At 22.3% G+C, this 18,866-nt stretch overlaps 1 protein-coding gene across 1 annotated transcript; it reads left to right on the forward strand.

Annotated features, from left to right (window-relative positions):
- The first annotated feature begins 4,018 nt into the window (after positions 1 to 4,018).
- Positions 4,019 to 12,239, forward strand: scrt (scratch). The gene is made up of 2 exons (XM_011504206.1): positions 4,019 to 4,748; positions 10,855 to 12,239. Exons 1-2 carry the CDS (start codon positions 4,382 to 4,384, stop codon positions 12,156 to 12,158), a joined length of 1,671 nt encoding a protein of 556 aa, XP_011502508.1. The 5' UTR covers positions 4,019 to 4,381; the 3' UTR covers positions 12,159 to 12,239.
- Positions 12,240 to 18,866: the final 6,627 nt, after the last annotated feature.

The raw sequence follows: 18,866 nt of genomic DNA on the forward strand, positions 1-18,866 counted from the left end.
TAAATTGAAGAATTAAAAAAATATTATTAAACGAAAATATTTATTGCTTAATCAATGTCAAGTAGTATTATTTGACTTTAATAAATTTTTTTCATGAAGTGAATTATTGTAAATTATATTAAAAATATTACAAGTTTACGTAAACATTAACATGATTGTAAGAACTAGAAATGTACATCAATTGTATATGTATTAAAGTACAAATTATTCATTCATTTATGAATTTAACTACATAATATAATAATATTTTTTAATTTAAAACTAAAAATGTAGAATACAAATTATAAACAAAATTTATTTATTTTAACATTTATATAATTTAAATGACGACAAATTTATTATTAAAACTACAAATAAAAGAATTAATAATTAGAAGTAAAATTACAATTTTTTAAATGATAAAAAATTGCAATATAATATATTTATTTATGAAGTTATGAAATATTTGTACTAAAATTAGTTAGTATTATATATAACACTTATATGTTATATACAATAATTATATAATAATTTAGTTGCTTAATAATTACACTGTTTACCATATAAAAATAGATTAAAAAATTATAATCATATTACAAATTTTAATTATATTTATTAATTAATAAAAATTTATTTGAATTAATTTATCAATATTATTACAAGACAAAATGATGTTTACTGATATTAACAATTGATTTCATTCAATTTTTAGGGTTTTTTATTACTTATATTATATTTTATATTATATACTACTTTAGGGTTTTTTATTACTTATATTATATTTATTTTATATATTATAACATAACATACTTTTAAAAAATTACCAATTAAAAAAGCAATCTTTAAATTTGTTTTTTCAATAGTAATTCCAATAATTAATTTAAACATTTCTGTAGATATTCTAACTGTTTAAAAAACAAATTTTTTTAACTTTATTTACAAGTAAACATTATTCAATTAAATAAATATATTATATGTAAAAATACAATTAGTTTTCACAATTAAAATTATAAGCGCAGACGACAAAAAATTTATTTGCGATAAAAATTATCGCTAATTTTAATACAATTGTGAATATATATATATTTATACGAGAAAAGTGTATATAACGAAATATTATAGTAAAAGCAACAATTATATATATTTAAATAAAAATGGCGTTAAATTATGATGTCTAATGTACTTACATATACTTTTTAGAACTGATTAGTATTTTTTTTCAATTCATGCATTTGTATTAAATTAATTAACGTATGGATGTTTCATTTATATAACTTTAGCTACTTAACAAATAAGTTAAGTAAATTAAAAGATAATTTTAAATATGATATGAATGAGTTTAATAACTAGTAGATTTATAAACACCTCGTTCTCATATATTTATAAATATGTATTAAAAATTACATGTTCAACCTATGCAAAAGTGTATTTTGTACATTATGGCTTAATATTACGATAACAATATGCACAGTAGTATTTATAGAAGTAACTAAACATCTCCTTTGCACGCTAGTCTATAGCCTTTGTCTATTAATAACTTAATAAAAATAAATGATAAGTTACTAAAACTTTGCTGTAAAGAAAATTTTAATAAAAGTTAGATGCCAAATAAACATATTGATAATCCAACAGATAACCGATTACCATGAAAAAAATAGAGATACACGTCGTAATGTTAACATATCATACCTATAGTGAGGCGCATGCGCTTAAGGCAAAAGAGGCCAGAGAAATATTCAATACTAATACGAAATATTCACGGTGGCAGTATAACTACTCATTATTAGCGTGTGGAGAAATAATGCTCATTTCACCAGGTGTTGTGTGTATATGTATAAAATAACCTGCGTTTTCTTGCCCTGGTCGATTATTATTATCTGCGCATGTGCTCTGTTATATTTTTCCTCCCTAATAAATTTATTGATACTTCTATCTTTCTGCGACAGAGATGATATCCATAAATCTATTGTACTAAAGGACATTTGAATGATCATTTCGTTATTACGATCGTAGATTTTGTGCTGTTTTCAATTTTATAAAAATTTTTTTTATATTGATTGATGATCTGATATGTTGAATAGTATAAACACTATTAACACACCAGAAATACCATTGATTGACATATATATGTTTTAACATTTATGTTTATATATTGAGACTTGCCAGAGGTGAAGGTTCGTATGCGTAAAATTAAATGATTCGACTATTTCAACATCAGATAAATATGTAATAAATTTTTAATACCTTTTTGTTTTGTTCTTAACAGTTTACGATTAATAACAAATTTTACTTTATTGCCGAATCCTTCAAAATATTTTTTTAATATATTTAAAATTTTTTAATATTCAACTGAAGAAAATATAATATTAATTAACCTTATAATTGTAATAAAAAATAAACAAGCTTCAATATTATTTCATCTCAATTATGTGCTTTAATTTAGTAAATAATTTAAAAAATTACGAAGATAATTATTCATAAATTATAATATTAGTAAAATCAAATCTAAAATAATTGTATATTAAATTTCTATATTATCTGACATTTTTATTTCTTTGTATCAATTTTTCTTTTTTAAAACAATTATCAATCTATGCATAATAAATTGTAATTTATGCATATATTATTATTATTATTATTCAATATACATTAATATGTTATTCATAATAAGAAGTTCGTTATATATTTACATAAATATTTATTAATATATTTATTGAAATAATAGAAACAATTGATGGGTAATAAGATATTAAAATAAAATCTATATATAAAAATTCTTATTTATAATTTAATTATAATAATAATAATTAAAAATGATAAAATTATTTTAAAAATAATGTTTTTTTTAGAATTAAATTAATTCAATTTTTTTAAAGTTTAAATTTATAAATAATTTTTAAGTATGTAAATGAAATGAAATATTTATATATAATACATAATTGTTCATTTATAAGTATTTAGAGATATTGTTAATTAATAACAAATTTCTAATTTATTAATTAAATATCTAAAGTTGATTAGAAATTAGTATTGAATTGCAATAAGAATATTTATTTCTATATAATGGGAAAAAGTATTTTCTAGATCAAACAACAATAATCGAAATTATTGTATTATTGTATTGTAATCGAATATAATCGAATATCTTAGATAGCAAATATAAAATTTTCTATTCATAAAATTATAAATATTGTTATTTAGCGATTTTTAAATAATTACAATTTAAGGATTTCATTAGAAACCATAGAGATTTCAAGCTTGTTTGTAAATTCTATGATTTGTCATTCCTTTACATCTAATTCCTATACATTAATACTTTTGTTTCAGTGGCACACTTATATATATATATATATATATGAAAATATGGACGGTATTAAAGAGTGTATGCATAATCAAAAAAAGTTTAAGCAAATATAAGATTGTATCAGTGAATTGAATTAGTACTGTCATTAAAGAAATAGTAAAAGTAATGCACACATATAAGTATTCTGTTATAATTTGTTGAAGGGTGAGTCTTTATCGTGCTAACAACGGTGATTGGGGAGAAATCACCGCAAAGTCGCGCCGGAAAGCGTGGGGATTATCCTTTCTTTCCAGTTTGTTTTTTCCTCTCACTTTTTCTCAATAAACGATAATAGTCTCGTCTTGTTTTCTATATGAATATGCACACGCGTGAATAATATTCACCCCTCCATTTATATTCTCTCTCTTGCGTTACTAGTATTGTCGATGAACACATGCACACTAGTAGCCAACGACAGAAAATGGAGAGGGGTTGTTAAAGGGGAGAGCTGCGCGCGCCTCTTCTATCTTTGTTCAATTCATGATGAAGTATGTTGGCTGGCTTCTCTCTTTTCTCTTGTCTTCATGTGGGAGTGAGATACATAATGATATAGACGGGTAGAGAACTAGCATATCGAGGGTGTGTGTAGCTCGACCAGAAATCCTAACTGACAGACGGACTTGGAGCGAGCATCGAGATAAAACGTATTCTCTCACTCTTCGTTGAATGCGTGCGCGTGTGAGAGAGAAAGAGAGAGAGAGAGAGGAAAAGCTTCGATGTAAAAAGATAAAGAGCTTATTTAAAACGACAAACTGGCCAACATAAAGTGATACGAAGAAATTTGAGTTATATTATTGAATATCAAAGGGAGTGAAAGAGAAAAATGAGAAGAGATGAGTAAATTTGAAGTATGATAGAATAGGCAGAATCAAAGTAGCAATGATGTCAAGAACAAGCGCAGCATCGTCCTTCTTAGGTCGATGACATGGATCCAGGCGTTGTGCTGTTATCTCTGTTACTGTATCGACATACAGCCGGTATTAGAAAACAATAGCAACGACGATAATTAAAAAGTTGTAGTAGTGCACAATAAAAGGCGATTAAGAATTAGATCTCATAATGCCGCGTTGTCTCATGGCCAAAAAGTGGAAAGCTTATCCATGGCCTGAAAGAGCTGAGGAAAGTGGTGAGTCTGAACAACAGAGTAGCAATGAACTTATCTCACAAAATCGAGATTTCATTTTCATCGACACGAAGCGTACACGAGACGAATTTCATGAAGGACAACAACAAGTGATTGCTCTGCAAACTGATGATGAAGAAATTGATGTCGTAGGCGATGTCGATATGAATAGATATAGCAATGGAGATGTTGAACAAATTAGCATTGAGAACCAGACCTGCTGGGGTCCTCATAGTCCCACGGCTGGCGCGACGGCTCCAAGCCCTCCACCACTAAATGCTTCAGGAGCTCTTTACTATAATGGTAAGTTACTTTATATATTTACCGTAAATAAATGTATATATAAAAAAATATATAAATAAAAATTTTAGTAATAAATATTAGTCAATTACTTGCAAATAATAACTAATCATTTTAACAAAGAGAAAAAATAATTATATAAAAATTTTAGAAATAAAATTTAATTTAACTAGATGAGCTTGTAATATGAACATTTTATAATAAAATATAAAAAATAATTAAGTATTGAATAACGTTAGAAAAGTATGAAATATAGAGTAAGTGATTTCTACATTGGAATTATAGTATAATTAAGAATATGAGATAACATAATTGATGAAGAGAAAAAACGTCAGGAAAGGGAGGGAACTATTCAAAGAATCAAAATACATTAAAACAAATTAAAAATTCCATATAATTGAAATAGCAAATTATTATGAATCTATAAAAAATAAAAAGTTATCAAAAAAGAAATATGAAATGTATGCGTGGGCATAATGCGTAAGAGCATAAAGAACATAAAGAGTATAAGAACATAAAATAATATATATCTCAAATTCAAAAATACAAGTGACTAAATGAATATGTAGATTTGCCACACCCATGCAGATTTATATGTGTGTAAACTTACGTAAATTGGCGTATTTGTATTTGTAATTATTTATATGTCGAAACACCCTATAAAAAATGTACATACTTGTAAAGTAAATTCTATTGTAAAATAATTGTTTTTTCATCTTAGAATTCTTTTAAGAAAAACTTGAAGATAAAATTTCTAAATTGTACTACATATTTAATTAAATTTGTTATTGCATCTATGAAATCTTATATTCATTTTATTTATTCGAGTTTATTGATGTTTTTAAGTAATATATGCAATTGCATACATTGCATACACTGCTATTTTTTAAATGTTATTCAGAATGAATGAATACATTTTATTTAGAATAAATAGATTTCTATTACAATATATATACATATATATAAAGATTTTGGCATTTAAAAGATTAGTTTTTCTTCTTTTTATTAAATATTTTATCAATTTATTTACTGCGATATGAAATGATGATAAATTAATTAGGTCACCAATCCTCGATATATATGTAACCGATACTGAAGTGTGGCGTAATACAATATATGGGAACGACCTGAATTTTTCAAATTTTCTATTATTTAGTTTTTATTACATAAAAAGATGAAAGTAGGCGTATTATTTAAAATATATTTGAAGCACTACTATGCAATGTAATATAAATGTTTAAATAATTCTTTTATTTCAACTATCTTATTTAATAAACAATTATCAATAAATTATTAGACAAAAATACAGCTGCACAAGCATGCACAACTCTCACATTTACACTCATACAAATATTTGGATATTGCAAAAATTATATTTATTCTGCCGATTAAAATTCTTTGATTTTGAAAAAAAATTTTATTGATATTTTATAACATTTTATATTTATATAATTTGATATGTTTCTTGTTTATTAATATTATATTGATAATTGAAATGACTGAAAATATGTATACATAAAATTCTATATTGAAATACATTGTATATTTTGAATCTTCTATTTAAATATACATTTAGATGCTTTAATATTATTTTCTAATTATCATATGAATATTTTGTTTCAAATACATATAAGCAATATTGTACCCCACTAGCGTAGCTAATATTGAATATAAAGTAATAAAATATTTTTATTATGTATGTAAAGAAATATTCTTTACAAATTACGGATACTTCATATTGATAATGTCAGATTTTTTATATTTACGATTAATTTAGCTAATTATATTTGACTAATTGTCACCCATATTGTAGTAAAAGTAGAATAGATCACCGTAACATCCGACTTTCATTCAGTCAGATATTTATTTTAATGTAGAGAATGTTATAGAATCAACAAGTGTAGTGATCCATATATAAGTATAGGTTTATATACATAAATATATCAATAATCAAATTTAATAATTTTTTAGATCAACATGTGTATTTAATTATCAATTATTAATAAATAATAAAGTTAATTCAATATTTAAAATATTTGAAACTTGATCGGTTATTAATAATTTATAATATATATATATTTCATTTATAATTGTGAATTACTTAAAATTTAATTCAATTATAATTAAATAATAAAAAGTAAATTTAATATTAAGAATTTTTTATTGAAATTAAATAGTACATTAAAATGTATTTCAAGATTTTTTCAAATACTTATTTATCCTTACACATAATTTTATTATGATTTTATGCTTCAATAAAATATTATTTGAATTATTTTTCTATTGAGTGCTTACAATGAATTTATATTTCTCTTATAATACTAATAGTAACTTATTTAAAAAAATGAAACATAATATTTTATTTGAAATAAACAACTATTAAGTATATATGATTAAGTAATATTATATATTAAATATATGTATTATAAAGTAAAATAAAATATAAATTTTAAAATATATATTTTATTATATATATATTATATATATATATAAATAAAATATATATTTTACTTTATAAAATAAATTTAAAATTTAATATAATATTGTGTTAAAATTTTTATTAAATCGTAAAAAAATTAACTTTTCAAAATTGATTATTGAATTAAATATTACAATAACATGTAAATCTTATAAAATTTATTTAATTCATATAATATAAATATAATATTTATCTTATTATAATTGACATTTTACGTCACAGATAATAAATTTATGATGAATAAAATTGTTATTAAAACAAAATATCACCTACAATAATATATATTATTTTATTTATATATTAGATCTTATCATAAAATATAATTAAATTTAATTAATTATATGAGTTATTTAACATTAATTTGATTGTATTTAATTTTAATCGCGCACATTAATTTATTTACTTATGTTTATTACGAGTACAGTAGCTTTAACAATATGCATGCGGTGTGAACATTATGAAAATATCTTCTTTCTATTAGGTGTATTATGAATTCGAGTTCATAATAAATTTTATCCTGAATCTATTTTTAATATTCTGATTTTTGTTATATATCTTGAATTTGTTTTCGATATGATTATTTATTAAAAAATGACAATACAAATTAATAGAGTTTGCATAAATTCTCAAATTGCTATAAAACTACTTATTTTATTTCAAAATAAATTTGATAAATTTTTAAGTAATTTTGGAATCTTTTAATGTTGATTAGATAGGTATTAATATAATACATAAATAATATATGCATTGTGTATTGGTTATTGATGTACAATAATTGCATCTTCGTTTTTCAAGGATTTAAAATTTAGTATTTCTTCATTTTTATTATAATAATAAATTAGATAATTTGGCAAAGTTATATCAATATTGAGGAATATAAAATAAATACGTTTTTAAAATAATTTAATTACAATGGTATATATATATATTATATAAATAAATCTATATATTTTTAACTCTGAGTTAAATTGAAAAATTTATTCTATAACGTAAAATATTAAATGTATAAACAATAAAAATTGTTATAATCTAATAATATAATTAATAATATAATAATAATAATTTAATAATATAGATTGTTTGTATTGAAAAAATAATAAATATGTTAAGAAATAAGCAAATAATGATTAAAAATTTAATATTAAAGTTATTCATGAATAAAAGTAAATAAAAAGTATTTGTAATATTTAAAAATATAAAAAAAGGTTGTTACATAATATATTTTTAGAAAAATGAATTGTAGGTAGCAAAATGCTTCAATGAAATAAATTAAATATTAAAGTAAGTATATAAGTTAATGATAAATATCTATAATTAAGAAGTTCGAATTCTTAGTATTTATAAGATGTTTATTTTATCTAAATTTATATATCTAAACAGTTTATTGCTCGCCTTTTATTTTTTAATTATAGGTCTGTTTCTTATACACTCTGAAATTGAAAAAAAACCTTTTAAGGCTTTTTTCAAATAGTTTTTCTATGTGCATGAACACAGTTAACATTTACAAATTTTTGTATATAAGAATGTTTGTCTTACTTTTATATTCCTAGTCCTTTCTTTTTTCATGTATTGTTTTATTTATTTTTAATTTATTATAATAATGAAACTTCTTTTCATATAATTCTGTATATAGAATATTTAGGTTCTATACAGAATTACAATATATTATAAAATATAATTTTATAATATTTATATGTATAACAATATATTTGAAACATATACATTTATGTAGGTGCACATATTATAGAATATATATTAAGCATCAGTATGATGCAAAACAATATCTTATAGAAACAAAATGGGTATATAAAAATATATATCTTTAATATATTTAATAATTATATATGTATTTACAAAAAAATAAATCATTTACAAATATTTAATTTACGTTTAAAATTTTTATTTATTGAAAATAAATATATTAAAATTTAATTTTTAATAAAATATTCTTATTCAGTTATTTTATTTATATAATATTATTTATATTATATATAAAATTTATAATGAAATATTTGTAGTAAATCATCAGAAGCTTTGTTAATTTCTTTTATCATCAATATAAGGGAGGCATGTATTTTTTAATTATAATCAAGCATCCGATGATATTTAGTAAATTTCGACGAAGATAGAAATATCATAGATTAAGGTGTTTAAGATAATGTTGAACTTGGGATAAGGGTGTTCATTATATCTGAACCAATGTCACTTGTGTTGCCTACACGAATCGTAGTATATCATACTTTTGTTTTAAGTATATAAATATACAATTTTCTTCATCCAGAGTTGAACCATCGTTATCGTTTATTTTGTTAAATTCTGAAGATGTGAAGAGGAGGTTGAATAAATAAAGGGAAACATTTTTACTAGCAAATCAATATGAAAAATATCAAAAAATTACTAGAAATATAATTAGAACTATCTCTGTATATACCAATAGATTCACCAACTAGTAATTTTTTTGAAGCGATGATGAGTGCATATCAAAATAAAATTATATGACGATAAATTGAAAATATATCTCTAATATTTGAAAATAGCTTCTCTATCGCTTAATACATAGAAAGACTATTCAGAAATAAAAATAGAAGTATATGAAAGTACAAAGCAAATTCAATAAAAAAAATTTTAATTAAAATGGTGTTAAATGATAAAAGATTTAATATATTTCAATGTTGTATTATTTTATGAAAGATTAAGAGAAAAAAATAAGACAGTTAAAACCACGCATTTAGTTTTACTAACAAATCGATTAAATAATAGACATGTTTAATTTATTGACATTATCATAATGAAAAAAGTCGATCTAATTATAAGTTTATTTTTAATTTAATCAATACAAAACATTGTTTAATGAAATATATTCAAAACATATTTCATCCTAATTCTATTAACATAACACCAATTGCGGTATAAAAACTTAATTAGTAATTTGTTTGGCTCAATTATATTCGTCAAAAAGTTCTCTTTTAACATGTCAGCGATAACTAACCAATATCGTTTATTTGAACATTTTTTTCTTTATATTATTCAATTTTCTAATATTTAAAATTAAGATTCTACTATTAAAAATTATTTTCGTTTATTAAAATATAACACTATATAAGTGATTTTTTAAATATAGTCACAATACATTATATAATTGAATATATCATTTTAAAATTATATTATGATTTTTGTTCAATGATTTAATCAATCATTCAAATGGATTTAAATGGTTACTACACATGGTCACAAATAAAATCATTGATTCAAATATTTATCTAGATAGATATTTTCTTAATTTCATTTAAATAAAATTTGTTATTGTAATATTATAATAAATTATATATTTATATAAATTACATATATAAAATAGTTTAAATACTTAAGTATAATTTAAATTGATGTTTAATTTTATATACATTTAATTATAAATTATATCGTATATTAATCACTTTTTTAAATAATTTGACATGTATTGTTTTATATGATGTGTATTACTATAAATATTTTTATTATTAATTCTACATTATAGTGTACTATTTTTAATATTTAATTTACACAAAATGCTATTAGTTATATTTTATATGAAATTAAGTAAAGTAGCAATTATATGAATTAATTTATATTAATGTTTTCTAAATTTTATAGGATATACGCATGAAGCCTGGATAAATCACGAAGAACCGCCAAAATATGCCACCTTACGCTCAGCTGCTGAATTAGCAAGACCAAGAGTTTTTTCTCCAACGTCATCACATCATAATATTCATGTACTTCAAGAACAATCAGAGAATTCAAATCGTGCAATATTATCCTCACTGCAACAAAGTCATCATCATCAACAACAACTAATTCACCAAAATACTACAATTTCTAGTTCAATAACTCTTCCTCCACGTAAAAGTCTCTCTATGTGTTTTACCAGTACAGGAACAGCTTTATCTTTGCCTCCAAAAAAAAAAGATATTTATCGACCATACAGTCTCCAACCACATGAAATCCGCTCTTCTGCTGAAGAAGATCTTTCTGCTGCACAAGCTATTCTTGATTTAAGTGCTTCTCCAGCAGCTCCTACACATTCTATCTTTATACATAGACTCTCACCTTCTTCACCTTCTTCTTCGCAGCTAAGTACATTACATCAGTCACAATTACCTGTTTCCATTCCAGTTTCTGTCTTAGTACCAATTCCAATTTGTCAAAATCTTCAACAACAGCCATTAAAAAGTGAAAAGACATCAGAGCCTCAATTATCTACTATTGTGGAGGCTAATATTAATAATGTTAATAATGACGCTACTATCAATATTTTTAGTCCTACCAATAATTCTAACAGTTCTAATAAAACCGTTGCATATACTTATGAAGCTTTTTTTGTCTCTGATGGTCGATCCAAACGACGTACCAGTAACTCTTCTGTACCTGATAAGGAATCGGTTACTCAAGTAGATCGACCGAAATTTACTTGTACAGAATGCGGGAAACGGTATGCTACATCTTCAAATCTTTCACGGCATAAGCAGACTCATCGTAGTCTTGACTCGCAATCTGCAAAAAAGTGTATTCATTGTGGCAAGGCATATGTAAGCATGCCAGCTCTCGCTATGCATGTGCTTACTCATAAGCTCGCCCACAGTTGTGGTGTTTGTGGTAAAATGTTTTCAAGACCGTGGCTGTTGCAAGGCCATCTTCGTAGCCATACTGGAGAAAAACCATATGGTTGTGCTCACTGTGGTAAAGCTTTTGCTGATAGATCAAACTTGCGTGCTCACATGCAGACTCATTCAGCGGACAAGAATTACGAATGTTCGCGTTGTCATAAAACTTTTGCACTTAAATCTTACTTGAATAAGCATCTAGAGTCAGCTTGTTTACGAGAAGATGAGATTCAGAATTCTGGTATACTAAATGGAGCTCAACACCATCAGTTACAGACCAACCGTGGATTGTAGCAGTCCTATCAACTAGCAATGAATAATGCCAACTTTCACGATCTTCCTAAGAATGCAGAATCAAGAATGAGCTAGCGGATATCCGGGTAAACATATTTAAATTAAAATAGGAAAATTTCTTTAAAAGGTTACATATTTAAAAATTAATTTTCGTCGATTAGTATTTCTTTGAGTCTTCATAATCACGGATGAACAAGATGGTGATTTTTTTATCCGTAGTGAGCAATTTTTATTTCGGAAACTATTGTGGGAATACAAATAATTGTATTTATTCATATTTAAGCGTGTTATTAGACAACATATTATAATTAGCCTAATGGCGTTACATCTACGTTTTAACACGTATAAAAATAGATACATTGCACATAAAGCGTAAGGAACTTTTATAGTAGGTTAAGTAGAAAAGTGCCAGTACCATGTAGAAGAGATAATTATCTTTAACATTGACTTAAGAAACGTCCAGTAAATTTAAGAGTATAAAAAAAGTAAGGATAAGAAAGAAAAAATATAGTGAAATATTGACGTCCACATTGCAGCCTAGCTATTCTAATCAATAAAAGATCAATAAAATATATATTTAATAGTCTATTAATTAGAATACATAAATAATTTTTTGTGCAGACATATACTCCAACCTCTAAACATAATTGCATTTAATTAATTTGTTTCTACATTTATTTACTAAGTTTCAGAAAGAATGTATTTATTCAGTTTTGTAATGTATATTTATTGTCGATTGATCATTTGATTGATAAAGGGGATTGATGAAGTTAAGTATTATTTCGTGTAATAAATATACATAGTTCCACAAACAAAATCATACCATGGCAATGAAAATTAAATAAATATGTTTTTTAGCAAATTTTGTTTAATATATGAGAATTCATAACGTACATCGAGGGTTTAAACCAAATGGAACTAATGAATATACATATTTTAGTTTATTCGGTAAAATAATTATATATTTATTGCCTAGTTGATATAGATTTAAATAATTCATTATTAATTAATAATATGTATTATATAACCAAAACAATTAATCGAAAATAATTATTATTCAATTACTTATATAAACTAAATCCTGATTATTAATATTTCACTAAATTACGTTAATCTTTGCATTAACGATATTTATGAACAAAGTGCCTTAAAATAATTAAAGGCATATTTAAATTTTAAATTAGCAAATATAATAAATAAATTTGACTGGCTGAAAATAAACATTAAATGTGTAAAATATCAATTATAGGCAATTTTAGGTAGCGTTAAAAATTATTGTGATAAAAAATTCATTAGATCCTGCGGTGCTTACCTCGACGTAACAATAAAATCCAACTAAAAGCAATAAAAATGGGAAGAATTAAAATTATTTACAAATATTTCATTTGTGACCAGAATATAGATATTAATAATGCGTAATAAAAAATAAGAAACCATGTACTTATACTTAAAAATATACAATTATTGATACATATTAAGTAAATATTTAACATTTAGAGAAAATCTCAAATAAACATACAGTAATGTTGAAGATAAAATTTAGCGTAACACCAAGGAAATACAAAAGACTATTAGATAATCGTATAGTTTAATGCCAAACATTGTATATTGTTAATGAATACTCGTTCCTTTTGTTAAATTTCTAGAAAAATATTAAATCATATGAGGCACTTATATTCAAAGCAATGTTTCGACACAACGAATTAAATTTTAATCTATAAAAGTGAACATCGAACAAAATGATAAATCTATTTGAAAAGAAATTTGAGTTTTTGTATGTATTTTCTTCGTATTAATTATTGATTTGATGCGATGAATTTCATGCGAGGTTACTTGTAGTACTTTATTAATATCTTGAATTAAGTTGAAAAAAGTGATAAGATATTAATATGTTACTTTTAATTATGTAACGTTATACAATGATTCAGTGTAAAATTAAAGTAAAACAAATGCAATCATAAACTATTAGAAACTCAGCTTTTAATTTATTTTAAAGAGTTAAAAAATATAAATATATCTATTTGTAAAAATAAGTATTAAAAAAATAAGTATTTCTTAAGTATATACATTAATTTGTCAATTAAAAATAATTGATAATAGGATTTAGTCAATTATAAATAAAATTGTATCATTACCATAAGAGTAAATTTAAATATGAATATAATTTCAAATCAATTTGGAAAATAATTAGTAATAAAAAATTAAATAAATATATGCATATTAAGCAACAGCGATTTGAATTCTGAAGTTTCGATACAAGATAGAAATTAATCATAAGTATTGTGCAATTATTGATTTTAATTTATCTGTAATCATATCTATTTAATGCAATGATAAATCAGTTACATAAGGCAGTCTTCAGGAATTGCTAATTAATGTCAAAGTATTAAATTGCAATGAGAATACTTGTTGAAAGCTCTAATTATTTACTTGTGCAAGAGTTTATTATACGGAGAGCAATATTTCTTAATAATATAAATTTTGCAATTATTTTTAACTTTAATTATTATAATATAATAAATTGTAAAAATGAAAATAGAAATACATAGGCATGTCACTGTGAGGCTGTAAGCATACACGCGCACGTCCATTAAACAATTTGATGCTTTATATTTTTTGTCCCGATTGCATAGAATTAATATACAAATCCTTATATAACTAATATATATTTAAAAGCAACAAATAGGAGAATAATAATATAAAGTTAGTTGAAAAATTCTAAAGATTATTAGAAACCAGAAAAATGTGAAAAAGCGTGAAACACAAATTAATTATACAGTAATAGTATAAGAAATGTATAAAGTGTGTAATATTTAAATGCAGTGCGTTTATTTTCGGTATATATGTTGTTAAATTTTAATAGATCACTGAAGAATAAACGCACTAATTATATTTTAATTTAATAAGTATTTTCGCGGTGCAAATAGAAATGTTTTTTATTGAATTACATGGTTTGTATTGCATATGCCTAATATGGATTCAACATTTTTTAATTTCAATTTAAGAAAAATAAACTGAACATAATATTTATTCATTTTAATTAAAGGTATATTATGTTAGTTAGTATTTAAATACTACTCGTTCGTATTTTTAAATTAAAATTATTACTTTTATGACTTTACGACGATTTATTTAATATTCTTACGTATTTTGAAATGTCCGAAGTAAAATTCGTAATACTTGTCAAATAGGATTACTATTTAATAATGTCTTTTTATAATTGTAAAAACTCTATTCTAATTAAGAGTACTTCTTATATACATTTGGGTAATAATAATTTAACAATATAATTTTATTATTTGTAGTAGATTCACCTATAATTCATTTTTATAAATTATTTTCGATATTTAATATAAAGAATAAAATTCATAAGTTATAATTATGTTCACTTTTATTATTTTTATTCTGTAATTGCCATATTTTATATATTTAATTTAATTATCTATGTTATTACATTTATTGTGTTCATTAAAATTAAATTATAACGAACAACGATTTTATACAACGAGTGAAATAACACACTTAGTTTATATGTAGACAGCCATTTTACTTAACCAAAAATTTTTACATTATGCGAATCTCTTTTTGATATATAGATTATATAGATTATAAAACATTAGTAGAAAAAAAAATTAAATAAAGAACAGATAGAAAATTTTCGAAAAAGTATGTGCTTAATTTTCATACTTCAATTATATTGTTATTTTATAATCATTTTAAAATCATATGTTGTTTAGATATTTAATATGGAGAAATATTGTATAGAATTATAATTAACTAAAAGCATATTGAAAGAACAAACTAAAAAAATGATATTACAATTAAAAGGTATATTAAGCTTAATTATATTTTTAAGATATACAATTATGGCAAATATAATTGAATTTATCTCCATTCGCAGATGTTTCTTAGAAAATATTAAATAATTATATATATATAATATAGATTCGAGAAAAATGAAAATTAATATGTAGTACAGTCGCTTCCAAATTTATATATACATAATAAAATGTATTATTAATTAAATGATCTGCAATATAATTGCAAACTTAACTGAATTACATAGAGAGCTTTAAATTATATACGAAAACTTATTCACAAATAGCCTTAACTTATATTTTCACTGGTTTGTAAAAAATTTGTCTATATAATGACAAACTATGACGATTTTTTTATTTGAAGTTTTCAAAAACGCTTCAATAATAATAAACATTCTTTATAATACTAAAATATTTATACTATTAGAATACACGTTTCTAAGACAATATATCTGTTTCTTATTTAAATTTGCAGACTTAATAAGTATTTAAAATTGATTTGATATTTTATTCAACTAATTAAAATTTTTAATAGGTAAAAATTAGATAGAAACTCATATTTTATAGTCATCTTTTACAAGTATCATCTAAAATAATTTGTAATCTATGTTCTTAATTTCAGTTTTGTTTACTAATTTAATTAATTTTTTTTATATATTATCTATTGTGAATTAATTTGTATACTAATACTTTTCAAATCGTAATTATACAATGAACATTAGAAACTCATATTATATAGAATTAGATATTTCTAGTATACTAAAAATATGTAAATTATTTAAATCGTAATTAAAAAAATATAGTTATAAACTTGCTACTAAGCAAATAATTCCTTTTTATATAAATTTTAAATTTAAATCATATATTTCTATTAAATTAATTATGCTTTCAACTATATTTTTCTTTAAATTTCTAATTCTCTTACTATACCTATAGTTTGATAAGTATAGTTAAAAGATTAAAATTTTTATATTAAATACTTACATAAAAATATTTTGTAGTTGAACAGTACTAAAGACAATTATATGAAGAATTGTGAAAAATGAAATATATTGAAAGTATTTTTCTCTATTTATTTGATAATTTAATATTCATTAATATTTTTTATTTATTTATAATCAATAATTTACTTGCCCAAACGCTGAAATACATTACGAATTTTCATATTCCAAAGCTTCATTGCTCTTATTGTTTGTTTTTATAACATTACTTAAATTAACTCAAATTTACGTTATAGTTTCAATTTTTTATCTACGTTTTCACGTAGTCGGAACGTTTCTTATGCATTTATATGTACGGTATTTATATGTATATAGGTTCAAGCAGGAATTTTTTAACTTTATTTAATTGAATGAAATATTAATTCTTATGTATTTCAACTTACTGTAAGTACGCATTAAAGTTGAAAAAGATATTTCATAAAAATGAATAATTATTACTATAGATTATTATTCTTTTTTATTTGAATTTTATGTTTCAATTTTATTTTTATCAGTTAAGATGTATTTTATGAAAATTAATATTGAATCAAATAAATTAGTGTTTTGATTAATAGAATATGTAACAATAATACAAATAGAATTTTTGTTATATGAATACCAGGATACAAATTTTTTGAACATTTTATAAGTTGGTCATTGCATTTTCAATGTTTTGATTAAAGTTTATCTTGAATAAATGTAGTAATGTATAAATAATATATGTAATCTATAGTATCTATCTTAATATTAAATAAATATATTGCCTGGGCTTATATACAACATTATGTATTGTCTGGTTTTTAATTTCTAATTATCATAAAAGTAATATAAGCAAAAAGATGATTTTATTTAGTCTCTCTCTCTCTCTCTCTCTCTCTCTCTCCCTCTCTCTTCCCTCCCTCCCTAACACATACTCTACATTCTGCTACCACCACGTAGTTACTTGATACCTTTTCCATTTATTTATTTTAAGATTTAACTACTTTTTTTTTTAATCTAAATATATTTATTAGTAGATTATTCAATAATTTTATATAGGATTTTCCAAAAAACAATGTTACTCAAAACCTTGTACAAAAACAATTTAAAAAAACAATTACTTTTAGAAAATTTATATTTGACGTTTAAAAACTATCGAAATAATTCATCGTTATCAATTGTCAAACGTAGAAAGTTTATAATTATATTCTCCTAGAAATATTAGATTAATCCATAAATAATAGATTTTATATTATTTTTTGCAATAAATGTATAGATAAATGATTCTATATAATTATTGAATAAGCATGATTATATTTTACGAATTTTAACATTTAAAACACAATAAAAACAAAAACTATCATTAGGTTGATTTAATAAATAAAATTTTGTATACAAGGGAAGGGATTAACTAAATATATTAAATATATTTTTAAATATTATTCAATCAATAAATAAATGAATGATAATTAATTATATAAAACAATCTTTTATATATTTCTACGATTTTTAAATTCTAAGTATTTTTATATTTATATTAAATAAACAAAGTCAGAAAAGAATTTAATTTTAATATATTCATTACATGATATTCTTGCTGTTCAGTTCATACTTGCAAATGAGCTTAATCTACTTTTTTTGGTTCTAAAAAAAAATTCGATATTTACTTTTTTTTCAAATTATGTAATTTACATTCTAAAATTAATTAATTCTTAAATTAATTAATAAGGTATTAAATACATTGTGAAAAATTTTAATTAAAGACTTCCTTCAATTGAATTGTTAGGACTTTTAAATAATTACATCAATATTTTTGTATTTAACAGACAATACGTATTACACACTGTTGAATGTGTTATTTCAAATTATTATTATATCATTTAAATATTTCTTATAATTGTTTATAATTAGAATACATTTTTCTTTTACTT

The sequence above is a fragment of the Ceratosolen solmsi genome, unplaced genomic scaffold, assembly GCF_000503995.2.
Source record: "Ceratosolen solmsi marchali unplaced genomic scaffold, CerSol_1.0 scaffold19, whole genome shotgun sequence".
Lineage (NCBI taxonomy): Eukaryota > Metazoa > Arthropoda > Insecta > Hymenoptera > Agaonidae > Ceratosolen > Ceratosolen solmsi.